Raw genomic sequence first — 18,670 nt, 5'->3', positions numbered from 1 at the left:
GATGGTGGGACAGTGTTCTCGAAGCTACCAGCATGAGTTTGACCAAACTGTGGGAGGCAGTGGAAGACAGGAGTGCCTGGCGTGCTCTGGTCTATGGGCAGGACTAAACAACAACAATCCAGGAAAAGAAATTCCTGCCGACCTTTTGTCAAAGGTTGCTAATGAGGAACAACTAAACGTGTTTGACCATATGTTGCAAATGTGTTAGATGCCACTGCAATAGTTGCAAAGGAAAAAGGGGAGGATGTTAGTATTTTCCACTGCCACAATTGCAGGGGGTCACATGATCGGGTGATTTCATTTCTTATCACTGTGTGTGTGAGCGGAAGTGAAGCTGACAACTTCCGCTCTTTGTTCTCTGTTCAGCTAAGGGCTAGAGAGGATGTGTGAGAAGCCGCTCACACAGCCTGCCATGTTTCTTTCGTTTTCTTTCTGTAAATAATAAAATGCTTGATGCCACAATTCCTGCACAAATTTGCTTTCGCTGACTCTGCTAGTGTGCTGTATATCGTGCACATGTCTTTCGGATATGTGTCAATGCTTTCTACGGGACTCCGTCATATGATCCTCCTGTTAGTCCCACCGCCTGCGATTCAGGAATCACAGCAAGAAGATTGAAGTTGACAAACTCAAAAGCGCCACGTGTACTCATAAGAGAGAGTTTATTGGTATCAACCCAGCCCAGAACAGACGACATTTAACCTCAGGCACTCTGGGGGGCCAGGACACTGGGTGACTTGTGCTGTTGGGAAGGAAGGACCTCTCCTCTGGGACATTTCCATTTCTCCATGATTCTGGACATGTTGAAATCCTGATTTAACGTTTCTTCTCCAAAGGAACTCTGCATAGGAAGGGATGCTTCTCTGTACATGGCGTAGCTTTCCATGCTACATAATCTGGAAGAAAAGAGGTTTTTTATTTACATGAAACTTTTCTATTGCCCCTTCTCAGTTCATAATTTACAGAGTAGTCTGCAGATATATGAATGGTCTGTCTGTTGATCTTTCAGCTGGAAACCCAGCCAGATGGGCGGATGATGATGATGATGAAACTCATATTATTATTTTTGCAGTTTTATTTAGTTATTAAAATTCTTGTGCTGCATCGGTAAACATTATCATATTACATCACAAGGCTTATTACACTATAATTTTCAGCATGTATGCAAAGTTTATATGCTTAAAGAAGAAAGAAAAAAAGGACAAAAAACTTTTATCTTTATCATTAATACATTGGTTTTCCAGTGTCCTAATTTCTTCCACTAACTTTTTCATTTCTTCTTTTTGTCCCCACCCCCTCAATTTACTGGATTCCCTAATACTAATTCCCCTCATCACTGCTTTCATTGTATCCCATATTATTGCTCGAGTACTTTGCCCTTTCTCATTAATTTGCCTTATGTCTAATAATTTTTCCCTATTGTCAGGATTCCAGACGTCTCTCCCCCCCTGCCAAGAACGCAGCAAGCTGACGGTTTAATTGCGCTTAGATTTATTAGTATTTACACAGTAGTTACATTCCGAGCTCCCCAGCTCTAGTCCTCTGGTGAAGACGTTGAGCCAACTGAAGGACAGTTTTTTTGCCAACAGGACATACTCCATCGGCCGACTTACCTCCTGTTGGCCTGATGCTAAGCCTGGACTCTGCCCCTTCTGCTAGCCCATGGGGACTTGGGAACAGCCTGTCCCTCCTTCTCTGAATTACCGTATTTTTCGCTCTACAGGGTGCACCGGACCATAGGGTGCACCTAGTTTTTTTGGGGGGGGAATAAAGGGGGGTATTTTTTTCCCACAGCCCCCAGAGGCTGTCCATGGCTTTGGCAGAAGCCAAGACAGCGAGGGGGATGGATCCCGCTCACTGTCTTGGCTTCCTTTTTAGCCGCAGGGCTGGGCGGGGGGAGCCCGAGCTTCCCCAGACCCCAGAACGGTTCCGGGAGAGCCGGTGAGGTTGTGCTCAACCTCGCCATCACTCCCAGAGCTTGCCGGGCTGGGGATGGGGAAAGCCCGAGCTTCCCCCGCACCCAAGCCCCCAGAACGAGTCCATGAGCTGGGGCGAGGTTGCATACAACCTCATCTTTGCTCCCAGAGCTTGCTGCTATCCGCAAGCCTTCTGCCCGGCGGGAATTCGCGCCGTGCTCCAAAGGCTTGCGGATAGCTGCCCGAAGCCCAGGGTGCGCGGCACCGCACTCCCCGGGCTTCGGGCTGCAGGCAGCTATCCACAAGCCTGCAGAACCCGGTGGATAGCTTCCTGAAGCCTGGAGAGCAAGAGGGGTCGGTGCGCATCGACCCCCCTCGCTCTCCAGGTTCAGCGAAAGCCTGCATTCGCTCCATAGGATGCACACACATTTCCCCTCCATTTTTGGAGGGGGAAAAGTGCGTCCTATAGAGCGAAAAATACGGTAATCTCTACCCTCCTCCGAGTGATGTCTAAAAGCTGCAGTTCCTCTGAAGGCTGGCCTGTCTCCATCTGACCTACACTATCTTGGGAATTTCCAGCTGCATTCCAGGACAGGAGGAGCTTCAAGCAAGCCTCTATTTCCCCTGGCCTGCCACCCCTCCTCCTCAGAGTCCTCGCTGTGGCTCTGGGAGGGGACCTTCCTGAGACGTATCTTATTTACTGTTTGGCTATTATTGAAGATCCTCGCATCTAACCTCCATGGAGTGATGTGTCCATCTTTAGTTGTAAGTGTGTGGTAGGTGTTATAAGGAACAAAACCTGCTCCTTTTCCCCTTATGGGGTATCCAAGAGCCCATGTAAAGTCCCTATGTGGGTTCTCTATTCGTAGGAGAAAATAACAGAGGCCAACCAGAGAATATTGAGAAGCAAAGCAGCTAGTAAGCCTGATGTTTACTAAAGCTGTTGCAACAGGGTCCCCCACTCATTCCACTCAGGAAGGGAGGAGAAGAACCCAGAACAATGGTGCACAAGCCCTTATATAGACTTCGGAAATTGCCCACCCTGTAGCCAGAGACCACCCCCCAAAACATCATACAAGCATCACCAGCAGAAATTTGAGTGTGTTGCTTCTCTCCTGTCTGCCTGGTCATGCCTTATTATCTGATTGCCTTTTCTGGCTAGCCTGGCCATTCCTTTGAGATGGTAAATACTTACCAGTATTTCCTGAATCTCTTACACATATTGATAGTGTGCTCAGCTTAACAGATACTTGCCAGAGTGTATTTACAGGAAGATGTAAGCCCCTACAGTCCAAAGACAATTGGAAAACCCTAACCCTAACCCATTTCCTTCCTCCTTGCAGAGAAATATTTGAGGTGAATTTGGGAGAGTCAAAATGGCTCCAAGATTGTTCTCCTGCACTGTTTCAGACATGTGGTTTATATACTTATGTATGTGTTCGCCTTGTACATTTATGAACTTTTATTTTATATATATAAGACCTTATAACATAACATAGGGATCATGGCTTCTTAGAGGTCTGCTACTAACCATTTTATTCCTCCAAACAATGGATCATTCTCACCTCAATATACCTTAAAGCATGGGTAGGCAAACTAAGGCCCGGGGGCTGGATCCGGCCCAATCGCCTTCTAAATCCGGCCTGAAGACGGTCTGGGAATCAGTGTGTTTTTACATGAGTAGAATGTGCCCTTTTTATTTAAAATACATCTTTGGGTTATTTGTGGGGCATAGGAATTTGTTCTTTTTTTTCTTCTTCCCCAAAATATAGTCTGGCTCCCCACAAGGTCTGAGGAACAGTAGACCGGCCCCCTGCTGAAAAGGTTTGCTGACCCCTGCCTTAAAGCACCTGCTCCTGGATGCAAATTGTGACGCCTCCAACTCACCTTCTGCCATCAGCTCGACACACAGCTTATCCCCATTGGCTTGTGAGGGCTGCCCAGGTGCCCAATTGTGATAGGAGATTATGGAGGAATCGGTCCATTTCCATGCCTTGATCTGTAGAAAGACCAAAGAGGTGGGACTCTTTGCCGATGAATAAGCAACAACTCTCTCCTCCCCTAATCTTAACACTGTGCCCATTGGTGGTGGAGGGTCCTGCTCAGGCAGTGAGGAGGTGCTTCTGGAGAAAAGTGAGGCTCCTCAATTCTGGAGGAGAGGGCTTCTCCTAGCCAGGATGGCTATGTTCTGCCTCCACTGTTGGAGGCAGCAAAGCTTCTGGATCCCAGTTGCTGGAAACCACGGGAAGGGAAAGGGCCCTTGTGCTTGAATCCTGCTAACATGTTTCTCCCAGGCATCTGGGCTAGATGGATGCTAGACTAATTGGGCCATTGGCCAGATCCATCAGATTCTTCTTAGGAGAAGCAGGTGGGCACAATGCCGTCTTCCTGCTCTACAGCTACACCTTAGATAAGGTAAACTTTATTCGCACTAGCCAACGGCCATGGCAACATAAAACAAGCAATATAGACCTTAGATAGACTGCAGTTCCCGCACTCAGAATACTGATAGAAAGGAGAAGCCAAGGTTGCTTCTACTGACCTTCTGAAGGTCATAGGAGTGCAGTCCAATCCAGACAGGTTTCCCAGCTTTATAGAGGTGTTTGACATATGCAGCCACTACAGACATTTCTTGAGCATTCATGATGGAGGCCAGGTGGCCATTTCCCCCAGAAGATTGGCAGTGTTCCTGGGAGAGATCACGGACAAAAGGTTTCACTTCAGAGAGCAGGAGATGCCACTTGAATTGGGTTGAACATCTCAGCAAGTTTCTCAGTCATTGTGCAACTCTGAGCAGTAAGAGGAGACATTTATCTTTTTCTTCACCAAACCAGCATTCTTAATTCCCAAGAGGAAGGGTGTAAGCAGAAGGCAGGAAAACTGGCACAGGGGAACCCTAATTTACAGCTCCCTCCTGCCTTGTAACTGGCAGCTTGACTTATCCTTGACCGGAGTGATGTCATCATGCCATGTCTTCCCCACCCCCTCCCTGCCACACCATTGGCTGCTGCAGGTGGAAGGGAGAGAAATGTTTGATGTGCTGATGATGTCACACCACATGGATGAGGAGCCCTAAACAGCTTCAGCCCTGTATAACTGAAGGAGCATCTCCACCCCCATTGTCCAGCTCAGACCCTGAAATCCAGCTCTGAAGGCCTTCTGGTGGTTCCCTCACTGCAAGAAGTGAGATTACAGGGAACCAAGCAGAGGGCCTTCTTGGTGGTAGCGCCCATGCTGTGGAACGCCCTCCCAGAAGATGTCAAGGAGATAAAGAAATACACAACTTTTAGAAAACATCTGAAGGAAGTTTTTGAACACTTTGAAAGCATTCTCAGACTGCGCCCCCTGGTTTGGCCCAGGCCTGCTCCTTACCTCTGCCTCTGTAAACTTCAGGGGAAACTGGATGAAGAGTCCGTAGCAGCTTTTCTCAAAGAACATCCAGCCAGTGGGGCAGGAAGTACCTGCTGAGCTGGCTAGAGAAGAGGGAAAACATGAGCTGTGGTCAAGAGAGCTTGGCTTCGTGGATCAGAATACAGAAATACAACTGTTTCCTGCAGGTGGGGAAATCCACTCAGGGCATAAATAGGGGGCAGTAGACCTTTAATGGAAGGTTGCCTTTAATGGAAGACCAGTGAAGGCTGAAGCCAACAGCTGAGGGGAAAAGAGGGGAAATTTTTTGGCTGGAGGCTGATGGACTTTCACCAGCAAAATGTTGAACTCAAAGACTCTAGTGGTGACCACAGAACTTTTCCAAACATAAAGGTAAAGGTAAAGGTACCCCTGCCCGAACGGGCCAGTCTTGACAGACTCTGGGGTTTGTGCGCCCATCTCACATCTATTGGCCGGGGGCCAGCGCTGTCCGGAGACACTTCCGGGTCACGTGGCCAGCGTGACAACGCTGCTCTGGCGAGCCAGAGCCGCACACGGAACGCCGTTTACCTTCCCGCTGGTAAGCGGTACCTATTTATCTACTTGCACCCGGGGGTGCTTTCGAACTGCTAGGTTGGCAGGCGCTGGGACCGAGCAGCGGGAGCGCACCCCGCCGCGGGGATTCGAACCGCCGACCTTTCGATCGGCAAGCCCTAGGCGCTGAGGCTTTACATAAAAGCGCCAAACATAACCCACCCCAAATTTCTCTAGTGAATGTCCCACATTTTCCTATTAAGAAGAGCCTGCTGAATTAGGCCACCGAACTAGTCCATCCTCCTGCTGGGAATTCCATTCCACCCTTTGCTGCAGATATGTGGATTGTTACATGTCACATGTCTGTTTACATTCCAGCACAGATTGTTGGCGTGAGCGGAACTTCCGCTCCGTATTGCTTTTGTTTTCTCTCTCTGAGAAGAACAGCAAGGAGAGAAGCCACGTTTTCTTTGTCCTGATTTATGTATAATAAATGCGTAGTTTAGTATTGTATTCATGCCTCGGGCCTGATCTGTTGTGCAGTTTACACCGCTGAGTAATGTGTGCACTGCAGCTTGAGTCGGAGACACACGTCAGAGGAGGGTGACTGATGGATCTCCGCAGCGGCAAGGCTGAGAGGGGAGGCGCTCCAGCTGGGTCTGAGCCAGCTGGCTTTTCATCCCCGGTTCTGACACCTCCTGCTCTCACAGTAGCCAACCACATGCCTGTGGGAAACCTCAAAGCAGGATTCAAGCACAGGAGGCTTCTCCCCTCCTGCCTTTTCCAGCAAGTGGTATTCAGAAGCATTGCTTCCTCCAACTGTGGAGGCTTAGGCATCATTGCTAGCAGCCATTGCTAGCTCTTTTCTCCTCCATGAATTGGCCCAATCCTCTTTTAAAGCCATCCAAATTGGTGGCCATTGCTGCTTCCTGAAGGAGCAAGTTCTATAGTTTAAATATGTGCTGCATGAAAAGGGAACTTCTTTTATTATGGCCTAGGACCCTCGTACCTATGGGACCACCTCTCCCGTTATACCCCATGGAGGACCTTAAGGTCCATAAATAGCAACACCCTAGAGGTCCTGGGCCCTAAGGAAGTTAGATTAGCCTCAACCAGAGCCAGAGTCTTCTCAACACTTGCTCTCGCCTGGTGGAACGCTCTCTCTCATGAGACCAGGCCCCTGAAGGATCTGATTTCTTTCCGCAGAACCTGTAAGACAGAGTTGTTCCGCCTGGTCTTCAGCTTGGAATCAATTTGATTCCCTCCCCGTCTTCCTTTTCCTTTCCCCTCCTGTGATAGAATTCCTATTTGGGGACTTCCCTGGCTTTTTTCTGGCCCATGTAGGACCAGTCTGGATAGTTGGCCTTGGTGAAGACTAGGCTTGTTCATGTCAAACTAAGCTACCAGTTAGTGTCATAGGTGATGCAAGCATGAAGGAGTCCTCAAGCTGTGGGTCAACACCATAGGAGCCCATCCAGGATGTACCTTGCAGAAAGGAGATGACCAGGAAGCTCAGAAGGGGAAGATGGAAGGAAGCACCTGGTCCCATCTTTACCTGCCAGGAAAGAACAAAATGAAAAGGTAGCTAGGCAGATAACTCCATGGAACAATTTCTTTTCAAGAAAAAAACAAAATGACGCAAACCTTCTTAGAAATAGTAAGAAGTGACAGAAGTCACAAAATTAAAAGACGCCTGCTTCTTAGGAGAAAAGCGATGACAAACCTAGACAGCATCTTAAAAAGCAGAGACATCATCTTGCCAACAAAGGTCCTTATAGTTAAAGCTATGGTTTCCCACTTCTGAACCCAAAAGCATCTGCACCAGCAAAAGCATTAGGCATTCATGTTCTGCTTTAAATGTGGCAGCTAGAGTGGTGACTGGGTGTGGCTGCCGAGACCACAAAAAACCAGTCTTGAAAGACCAGCAATAGCTCCCAGTACGTTTCTGAGCACAATTCAAAGTGTTGGTGCTGACCTTGAAAGCCCGAAACGGCCTCTGCCCAGTATACCTGAAGGAGCGTCTCTACCCCCATCATTCAGCCCGGACACTGAGGTCCAGCTCTGAGGGTCTTCTGGTGGTTCCCTCCCTGTGAGAAGTGAGGTTACAGGGAACCAGGCAGAGGGCGTTCTTGGTGGTGGCACCTGCCCCACGGAAAACCCTCTCATCAGATGTTAAGGAGATAAACAACTATCTGATGTTTAGAAGACATCTGAAGGCAGCCCTGCTTGGGGAAGTTTTTAATGACTGATGTTTTAATGTATTTTTAATCTTTTGTTGGAAGCTGCCTGGAGTGGCTGGGGAAACAAAGCCCAATGGGCGGGGTATAACAACAACAACAACAACAACAACAACAACAACAACAACAACAACAACAATTTATTTATACCCTGCCCATCTGGGTGACTTCCAACAGAACACCAATATACAATAACCTATTAAACATTAAAAGCTTCCCTAAACAGGGCTGCCTTCAGATGTCTACTAAAAGTTTGGTAGGTTTTCCCCTCTAAGTAATAAATACATAAGTAATTTATTATTATTATTATTATTATTATTATTATTATTATTATTATTATGGAAGGAAGCTGTAAAAGAATACTGCCGAAAGACCAGAGAGATCCCATATTCAAAACAACTTCTCCATTCAGTCAATTCTTAATGCAATGGATGGGCTTCATGAAGTCATGCAAGTTTCCCATTGTCTGGTTTGAATTCACTAGGCTTCAGCGCCCCCCCCTCCCTGCACCCCTCGTTCCTCTTTGAACCCCCCCAAGGTAATCCCACTGCCCACCACAAGGGGTGCTGCTGCCCACTTTGGGAACCATTGACCCAGAGTTACCTTTGTGGACTTGCTTCCCTTCGGAGCAACTTGTGAGAGGTATTTACTCGTCTCTGTGGGCCTGCCTCTGATTAGCTTGCCAGAGTGACTAAAACATCTATTACTTTTGTGCAAGATGTGAAGTATCTCTGCGCTATTTGATCTCCGAAAGGAATGGACATGACAACAAGCACAAACAAATTTGCATTAAAAAGCACAGGTTCTAATGGAGCATGTATGTATGTATGTAGATAACATTTTCCGCCTTCCATTATATTTCCTGAACATGCACCGAAGCGACTCAGAACCCAACCCAGGATTCCATCAGGTGGACGGACATCACTGCAATAGTCGTAGCTATCTGCAATCTTTTGCTCATTGCTCAGATACTTCATTCCATAAGGAAATTTCTCCCTGTACCAGAAGGCAAAAAACAGCTTCACGGTCAGGTGAACAGTTTATCAGAATAAGCCAAAGAAACGCACATTTAATAAACTAGTGGCATGCAACAAGGCAGACTGTCTTGGCAGTAGCCTTAAAAAACACCACAACCTGCCTATTAGGTTTAATGGAAATATTTCTGATTTTAGTAATGCAGATAACGTTCATATTAATCTTCTGAGGCTATTGGAAGAACCAGCATATTCACCAATGGTAAATGGTGGTGGTGAGAGAAAGGTTGTGTTAAAGTTTCTTACTGCTCAGCACAAAATAGACTGTAGAAGTGGACCCAAGGTCCTCAGTCTTTTTTTCAGTTCCACCACCGAAACTTTCCATCTTTTTCTTAAAGCCAAATGCCGAAAGGCAAAGTACAGGCTCCCCAAGAATGCATCTGACAAGCAGAAGGGGTCTGAGGAAACCAGGGTGAACATGGAGACTGACGGAATCGTAGAATTGTGGAATGAGAAAGTTCTCCAAAGGTCCTCTAGTCCAAACCCTTGCAACGCAGAAATCACAACTGAAGCATCTATGAGAGGTGGCCACCCAAGCTCTGTTTAAAAAGCTCAAAGGAACCAGAGTCCACCAGGGAGTCTGTTCCTTTGTCAAACAGCTCTTACCGCCCGAAAGTTCTTCCTAATGTTGAGTCAGAATCTCCTTTCTTATCATCGGAGTCTACTGGTTCAGATCCTCCACTGCAGAGCAGCAGAAAGCAAGATTGCTCCGTCTTCCACGTGATTTGTGCTTCAGATTTGTGGAGATGGCTATCTCATTCAAAGCCAAGTGGTTTAGTTGTGTGCCGTTAGTTAATGTTTCCGGGAAGTTATTAGCCGAATCCTCTGGAGGATGGAGAAATAATATTTTTGAACAAGGAGTACAAGATGGGGTGATGGTTTTGTGTGCCTAACAGGAGTTATTGATGCAACACTGTAATACAAGGGTCACACGACTGGTGGCAGGTGATTCTTTCAGATTAGAGCCTTTTCAAGAAGAAAAAAATGACGCAAACCTTCTTAGAAATAGTAGAAAGTGACAGCAGTCACAAAATTAAAAGACGCCTGCTTCTTGGGAGAAAAGCGATGACAAACCTAGACAGCATCTTAAAAAGCAGAGACATCACCTTGCCAACAAAGGTCCCTATAGTTTTAACCTCAAAATATTATAGATCTTTGAAGGACTGGATAATTCAACCACTAAAGGAGGTTTGTAACGAAATTTTGGAGGCGAAAAAAGCGCCAGAGTCATGGAAGGAAGCCTATCTTACACTAATACCCAAAAATGAGTCTGAAAAGACACAACTTAAGAATTACCGCCCCATATCCTTGCTCAATGTGGATTACAAAATTTTTGCAGATATATTGGCTAATAGATTGAAAAAAGTTTTGGTTGAGGACATACACAAAGACCAAGCTGGCTTTCTCCCAGGCAGACACGAGAAATATAATTAACATTTTAGAGAAGCTGCAAGTGAATATTAACACTAAAGCTGTTTTAATTTTTGTAGATGCGGAGAAAGCCTTTGACAATATTTCTTGGAGTTTCATGAAGAAAAATCTTCAGGGGATGAGGGTTGGTCAAGGGTTTGAAAATGGTATAAGTGCAATTTATTCAGAACAAAAGGCTAAACTAATAGTTAACAATGTGGTGACAGAGGAATTTAAGATAGAGAAAGGGACACGACAAGGCTGCCCAATTTCCCCATTGCTCTTTATTTTGGTCCTGGAGGTTCTGCTAAACATGATCAGAAGGGACCGTTTGATCAAAGGTATACAGGTCGGAGCTAAACAGTACAAATTGAAAGCTTTTGCAGATGACTTAGTATTGATGTTACAGGAGCCAGAATCTAGTACTAAAAGAGTATTAGAATTGATTCAGGAATTTGGTCGTGTGGCAGGATTTAAGTTGAACAAGTTAAAAACTAAGGTGCTTGAGAAAAATTTAACACCGATTGAGAAAGAGAGGTTTCAGAAGGAGACAGGTTAAACACTGGTTAAGAAAGTAAAATACCTGGGGGTTAATATGACCGCTAAGAACTTAAACCTATTTAAAGACAATTATGAGAAATGTTGGTCAGAAGTGAAAAGGGATTTAGAGATATGGTCAAACTTGAAGCTTTCCTTGTTGGGTCGAATTGCTGTGATAAAGATGAATGTATTGCCAAGAATGTTATTTTTGTTTCAATCATTGCAAATCTTGGACAAGATGGACTGTTTCAAGAAGTGGCAGAGAGACATTTCTAGATTTGGCTGGCAGGGCAAGAAGCCCAGGATAAAATTTGAAAATATTAACGGATGCAAAGGAAAGAGGCGGATTTGCCCTGCCAGACCTTAAACTTTATTATGAATCAGCAGCATTCTGCTGGCTGAAAGAATGGCTGCTGCTTCTTGAGAACACAGACATTTTGGATTTAGAAGGTTTCAATAATGTTTTTGGGTGGCATGCATATTTGTGGTATGACAAGGTTAAAGCACATAAAGCATTTAAAAACCATATTGTTAGGAAAGCATTGTTAATTGTTTGGATAAGATATAAGGACTTATTGGAAAACAAAACCCCAAGGTGGCTGTCACCGATGGAAGCGAAAGCTCAGAAAAAGCTCAATATGGAGGTCAGATGGCCGAAATATTGGGAAAGTTTGGAACAAGAGGGAGATAGACTGAAATTACAGAGTTTCGAGAAATTAAAAAACAAAGTGTGAGACTGGCTTCATTATTTTGAGATAATGGAGGCATATAATTTGGACAAGAAAATTGGCTTCCAGGTGGAAAAATCAAAATTAGAAACAGAATTGCTAGAACCCAAAACTAAGATTTTGTCAAAGATGTATCACTTGCTGTTGAAATGGAATACACAGGATGAAACGGTGAAATCTGCTAGGATTAAATGGGCACAAGATGTCGGACACAACATAATGATGGCTGACTGGGAACAGTTATGGACCACAGGTATGAAGAATATTATGAAAATGATATACAGGTGGGACATGACACCAGTCAAGCTTGCAAAAATCTACTATTTGCCTGATAATAAATGTTGGAAATGTAAGGAAACTGAAGGTACATTCTTTCACCTTTGATGGATGTGCCCAAGGATGAAGGCTTTCTGGGAGATGATTTATAACGAACTGAAAAGGGTATTTATTTATTTTATTTTATTTTCAGTTCTGAAAGCATTTATTTGTTTTTTTTATATAATAATTTTTATTACCTTTTTTTCCAAATTACAGATAAAACAGATAAAACAGAAAGAAGAAAGAGCATAGAAAATAGAAAAAAAGAAAAAACAGAAAATCACAACCATTTCAGCAACTTATTTCAGATTTCTATCGGACTTCCCCGCATCTCCCACATACTGCATTCTTAACAATAAAATTATCAGCAAATTATACCCTTGTTTCATGTGTTTCTTTGTACTTTCAATTGCAGTTTAAGTTTAAATCCCTTATTTTCCATTTACTCTAAAAATATAGCATATTGTCGTTTTTACCCATTTAAACTTTGATTCTTTCATAAATATTATCCAATTTCATATATAATCCACTCTCGTTGCTGGGGCTAACATTCCAAGTCATACGGCATCTTAAAGTTCATATAACTTATAATACTTTTGCAAATAGTCCTTAAATTTTTTCCAGTCCTCCTCCATTGCTTCTTCTCCCAAATCTCGGATCCTTGCAGTCATCTCGGCTAGTTCCATGTAGTTCATCAATTGCGTCTGCCAGTCCTCCAGTGTGGGCAAATCTTGAGTCTTCCAATGCTTAGCAATAAGGGTATTTAAATATACCTTTCTGAAGAAACCAGAGGCCTTTCTCCTGGGCATGGTTGGCCAAATGGTGCCAAAGAAGGACAGAACTTTTTTTTATGTATGCCACAACAGCAGCAAGAATACTTATTGCAAAGTACTGGAAGACACAAGATCTACCCACTCTGGAAAAATGGCAGATGAAGGTGATGGACTACATGGAATTGGCGGAAATGACTGGCAGAATCCGAGACCAGGGAGAAGAGTCGGTGGAAGAAGATTGGAAGAAATTTCAAGACTATTTACGGAAATATTGCAAAATTAATGAATGTTAGAATGATGTCAGAATGAAGTTAAGTGGTTTAAGCAGCAATGTTTTAAAGGTGTATGAAAAAATGGATTTTTAACAGGTCAGAACTCAAAGTTATATTATATTAAGTTAAAGGACTAAGATAAAAACAAAGAGGGAAAGAAATTGCTGAATTAACTAACTGAATTGGAATACAAAAAAGGGAGGTGCGAGGAGGTCAGGGAAGCAAGGATATGAGTATACAGTGGTGCCCCGCAAGACGAATGCCTCGCAAGACGGAAAACCTGCTAGACGAAAGGGTTTTCCGTTTTGGAGGTGCTTCGCAAAACGAATTTCCTATGGGCTTGCTTTGCAAGATGACAATGCCTTGCGAGTTCCTGCGGGTTTTTCCCCTCCCCCACCCTTTTTCTTAGCCGCTAAGCTGCTTATCAGCTGATCCGATCAGCAGATAAGCCGCTAAAAGCCGCTAATAGCGCTAACAGCGCTAATCCGCTAATCCGTCAATGGGCTTGCTTCGCAAGACGAAAAAACCGCTAGACGAAGAGAATCACAGATTCTCTTGCGAGGCACCACTGTATCACATGGAAAGATTGATGTGTTTTCTTTTTAAATGATTTTTATCTCTTTTCTGTATTTTGTATTTTTCTTTTTTTCTTTTTTTTCTTTTTGTCTTTTCTTCTAATCTTTTTATTTATGTAATTTTTTTCCCTTTGAAAACTTAATAAATGTGATTTTTTTAAAAAAAAAGATAAGCTGAAGAAACTCCATAATATATAATTTGTGATAAACCTTTGATATGGTATTATATGTATATTGTATTGAAAAATAATAAAAACTTTTATAAAAAAGCAAGAAAGAAAGAAAGCCCGAAACGGCCTCGGCCCAGTATACCTGAAGGAGCGTCTCCACCCCCATCATTCAGACCTGAATTCCAGCTCTGAGGGTTTTCTGGCGGTTCCCTCCCTGTGAGAAGTGAGGTTACAGGGAACCAGGCAGAGGGCCTTCTCGGTAGTGGCACCCGCCCCACGGAACACCCTCTCATCAGATGTTAAGGAGATAAACAACTACCTGATGTTTAGAAGACATCTGAAGGCAGCCCTGCTTGGGGAAGTTTTTAATGACTGATGTTTTAATGTATTTTTAATCTTTTGTTGGAAGCTGCCTGGAGTGGCTGGGGAAACCCAGCCCAATCGGCAGGGTATAATAATAATAATAATAATAATAATAATAATAATAATAATAATAATAATTTATACCCCGCCCATCAGGCTCGGTTTCCCCAGCCACTCCAGGCAGCTTCCAACAAAACACTAAAATACAATAACCTATTAAACATTAAAAGCTTCCCTAAACAGGGCTGCCTTCAGATGTCTTCTAAAAGTTTGGTAGGTTTTTTTTCTCTAAGTAATAAATACATAAGTATTATTATTATTATTATTATTATTATTATTATTATTATTATTATTATTATGGAAGGAAGCTGTAAAAGAATACTGCCAAAAGACCAGAGAGATCCCATATTCAAAACAACTTCTCCATTCAGTCGATTCTTAATGCGATGGATGGGCTTCATGAAGTCATGCAAGTTTCCCATTGTCTGGTTTGAATTCACTAGGCTTCAGCGCCCCCCCCTCCCTGCACCCCTCGTTCCTCTTTGAACCCCCCCAAGGTAATCCCACTGCGCACCACAAGGGGTGCTGCTGCCCACTTTGGGAACCATTGACCCAGGGTTACCTTTGTGGACTTGCTTCCCTTCGGAGCAACTTGTGAGAGGTATTTACTCGTCTCTGTGGTCCTGCCTCCGATTAGCTTGCCAGAGTGACTAAAACATCTATTACTTTTGTGCAAGATGTGAAGTATCTCTGCGCTATTTGATCTCCGAAAGGAATGGACATGACAACAAGCACAAACAAATTTGCATTAAAAAGCACAGGTTCTAATGGAGCATGTATGTATGTATGTAGATAACATTTTCCGCCTTCCATTATATTTCCTGAACATGCACCGAAGCGACTCAGAACCCAACCCAGGAGTCCATCAGGTGGACGGACATCACTGCAGTAGTCGTGTTTATCTGCAATCTTTTGCTCATTGCTCAGATACTTCATTCCATAAGGAAATTTCTCCCTGTACCAGAAGGCAAAAAACAGCTTCACGGTCAGGTGACCAGTTTATCAGAATAAGCCAAAGAAACGCACATTTAATAAATTAGCAGCCTGCAACAAGACAGACTGTCTTGGCAGTAGCCTTAAAAAACACCACAACCTGCCTATTAGGTTTAATGGAAATATTTCTGATTTTAGTAATGCAGATAACGTTCATAGTAATCTTCTGAGGCTATTGGAAGAACCAGCATATTCACCAATGGTGGTAAATGGTGGTGGTGAGAGAAAGGTTGTGTGAAATCTTCTTACTGCTCTGCACAAAATACCGTATTTTTCGCTCCATAGGGTGTACCAGCCCATAGGACGCACCTAGGGTTTTTTTTTGGGGGGGAAGGAAAAAAAATATTCCCCCCTGCCAAGCACGGGGCTGGGGGAAGCCCGAGCTTCCACCAACCCCAGCCTCCAGAACAGGCAGCTCTCCGCAAGCCTTGGGAGACCGGCGCTACTTCTCGCCGGGCTGCCAGGCTTGCGGATATCTGTCTGAAGCCCAAACCAGGTTGGGGAACAGCGGGATGGTGCGCTGCACCTCCCTGCTGTCCCCCGAACTTGGGGGCTGGCGGCGGGGGGAAGCGCGCTTCTCCTCGTCGCCATCCTCCAAACCAGGTCGGGGAACCGAAGCCCAGGGTGCGCTGTGCAGCGCGCCCCAGGCTTTAAGATGTAGGCTGCTATCCGCAAGCCTAGGGAGCCTTACGGGAACTCCTGTGGGCTCCCAAGGCTTCCAGAGAGCTTCCTGAAGTTTGGAAAGCGAGAGGGGTTGGTGCGCACCGACCCTTCTCGCTCTCCAGGCTTCAGCGAAAGCCTGCATTCGCCCCATAGGATGCACACACATTTCCCCTTCATTTTTGGAGAGGAAAAAGTGCATCCTATAGGGTGAAAAATACGGTAGACTGTAGAAGTGGACCCAAGGTCCTTTTTCAGTTACACCACCGAAACTTTCCATCTTTTTCTTAAAGCCAAATGCCCCAATGCAAAGTACAGGCTCCCCACGAGTGCATCTGACAAGCATAAGGGGTCTGAGGAAAGCAGGGTGAACATAGATATTGACGGAATCGTAGAATTGTGGAATGAGAAAGTTCGGGCTGCCAGGCTTGCGGATATCTGTCTGAAGCCCAAACCAGGTTGGGGAACAGCGGGATGGTGCGCTGCGCCTCCCTGCTGTCCCCCGAACTTGTGGTGCGCGCTTCTCCCCGCCGCCATCCTCCAAACCAGGTCGGGGAACCGAAGCCCGGTGTGCGCTGTGCAGCGCGCCCCAGGCTTCAAGATGCAGGCTGCTATCCACTAGCGTAGGGAGCCTGACGGGAACTCCTGTGGGCTCCTAAGGCTTCCGGAGAGATTCCTGAAGCCTGGAGAGCGAGAGGGGTCGGTGCGCACCGACCCCTCTCACTTTCCAGGCTTCAGCGAAAGCCTGCATTCGCCCCATAGGATGCACACACATTTCCCCTTCATTTTTTGAGGGGAAAAGTGCGTCCTATAGGGCGAAAAATACGGTAGACTGTAGAAGTGGACCCAAGGTCCTTTTTCAGTTCCACCACCGAAACTTTCCATCTTTTTCTTAAAGCCAAATGCCCCAATGCAAAGTACAGGCTCCCCACGAGTGCATCTGACAAGCAGAAGGGGTCTGAGGAAAGCAGGGTGAACATAGATATTGATGGAATCGTAGAATTGTGGAATGAGAAAGTTCTCCAAAGATCCTCTAGTCCAAACCCTTGCAACACAGAAATCGCAACTGAGGCATCTATGAGAGGTGTCCACCCAAGCTCTGTTTAAAAAGCTCAAAGGAACCAGAGTCCACCAGGGAGTCTGTTCCTTTGTCAAACAGCTCTTACCGCCAGAACGTTCTTCCTAATGTTGAGTCAGAATCTCCTTTCTTATCATCTGAGTCTACTGGTTCAGGTCCTCCACTGCAGAGCAGCAGAAAGCAAGCTTGCTCCGTCTTCCACGTGATTTGTGCTTCAGATTTGTGGAGATGGCTATCTCATTCAAAGCCAAGTGGTTTAGCTGTGTGCCGTTAGTTAACGTTTCCGGGAAGTTATTAGCCGAATCCTCTGGAGGATGGAGAAATAATATTTTTGAACAAGGAGTACAAGATGGGGTGATGGTTTGGGAGATTTTGTGTGCCTAACAGGAGTTATTGATGCAACACTGTAATACAAGGGTCACACGACGGGTGGCAGGTGATTCTTTCAGATTAGAGCCTTTTCAAGAAAAAAACCAAAATGACGCAAACCTTCTTAGGAATATTAGAAAGTGACTCCAGTCACAAAATTAAAAGATGCCTGCTTCTTGGGAGAAAAGAGATGACAAACCTAGACAGCATCTTAAAAAGCAGCGAAATCACCCTGCCAACAAAGGTCCGTATAGTTAAAGCTCTGGTTTCCCCAGTAGTGATGTATGGAAGTGAGAGCTGGACCATAAAGAAGGCTGATCACCGAACAATTGGTGCTTTTGAATTCTGGTGCTGGAGGAGACTCTTTTTTTTTAAATAATATTTTTTATTGCATTTTCCATTATACGAATTCATCATATCAAATAAATTTCACAAATTCCGGCTTTTTAGACTTCCATCAGCTTCTCTGCAAATCATCCATATTTTTACATACTTTACGCATTCTTTAAATTTAATATTGCCTTTTAGTATGCCCTTACTATCCAGTTCCCTTTTAACAATACTCCTCTAACTCTCACAAAACATCTTTAAATCCCACTAGCGTTGTTTGTTCGTCACATATACTTTTCAGATATTCAGTAAATTTCCCCCAGTCCTCGATGAACTTGTGATCCTGTTGATATCTAATCTTCCCAGTTAGTTTGTCCAACTCTGCATAGTCCATAAGTTTCATTCTCCATTCTTCAAGGGTCGGTAGTTCTTCCTGTTTCCATTTCTGGGCCATTAATATTCTCGCCGCCGTAACTGCATATTGGAAAAGTTTACAGTCCTTTCTTTTTATTCAATTTCAAGTTTGTAGTCCCTTCTGTTTATTTCACTTCCTGTTATTCCTAACAGAAAGGCTTCTGGTTTCTTTACAAATGTATATTTCAGTGTCTTTTTCAATTCATTATATATCATCTCCCAGAAACCCTTCACCTTCTTTTTCTTTACATTTCCAACACTTATTACATGTTTTGAACATTTTTGCTAACTTAACTGGTGTAATATACCATCTATATACCATTTTCATGATATTCTCCTTTAACGCAGTACATGCTGTAAATTTTATATTTTCATTCTATACTTTTTCCCAATCCTCCAATTGTATATTATATCCAAAGTCTCTGGCTCAGTATATCATAACCGACTTTACTTCCTCATCCATTGTATGCCATTTCAACAACATTTTGTACATTTTTGACAATATCTTATAATCATTATTTATTATC

At 44.3% G+C, this 18,670-nt stretch overlaps 2 protein-coding genes across 8 annotated transcripts in view; one reads left to right on the top strand and one right to left on the bottom strand.

The window, feature by feature from the left end:
• Positions 1-645: 645 nt before the first annotated feature.
• LOC309541469 (regenerating islet-derived protein 4-like) lies at positions 646-7,368 on the bottom strand (the record flags this gene model as incomplete). 3 transcript variants are annotated; one of them, XM_082239360.1, is made up of 5 exons in its annotated part: positions 646-896; positions 3,804-3,915; positions 4,459-4,605; positions 5,289-5,389; positions 7,305-7,368. In XM_082239360.1, 5 exons carry the CDS (start codon positions 7,366-7,368, stop codon positions 817-819), a joined length of 504 nt encoding a protein of 167 aa, XP_082095486.1. In that variant the 3' UTR covers positions 646-816. The 3 variants fall into 3 exon arrangements, with proteins under 3 accessions (XP_082095486.1, XP_082095484.1, XP_082095485.1); XM_082239358.1 differs by lacking the exon at positions 7,305-7,368 and adding an exon at positions 6,042-6,157; XM_082239359.1 differs by lacking the exon at positions 7,305-7,368 and adding an exon at positions 6,069-6,151.
• LOC309541459 (C-type lectin-like) overlaps positions 7,294-18,670 on the top strand; it is a 37,121-nt gene continuing 25,744 nt past the window's right edge. For 2 of the 5 annotated variants that reach the window (XM_082239342.1, XM_082239339.1), the window contains exon 1: positions 7,294-7,400. The gene's annotated coding sequence lies outside the window, so the exon portion shown is untranslated. Of the gene's footprint in view, positions 7,401-8,474; positions 8,556-14,672; positions 14,797-18,670 lie in introns of those variants that run through there. The other 3 variants (XM_082239341.1, XM_082239338.1, XM_082239340.1) reach the window with 2 other exon arrangements.

Source organism: Podarcis vaucheri (genome assembly GCF_965113315.1).
Source record: "Podarcis vaucheri genome assembly, chromosome: 10".
Classification (NCBI taxonomy): domain Eukaryota; kingdom Metazoa; phylum Chordata; class Lepidosauria; order Squamata; family Lacertidae; genus Podarcis; species Podarcis vaucheri.
This window is presented reverse-complemented; position numbering and strand designations above follow the sequence as displayed.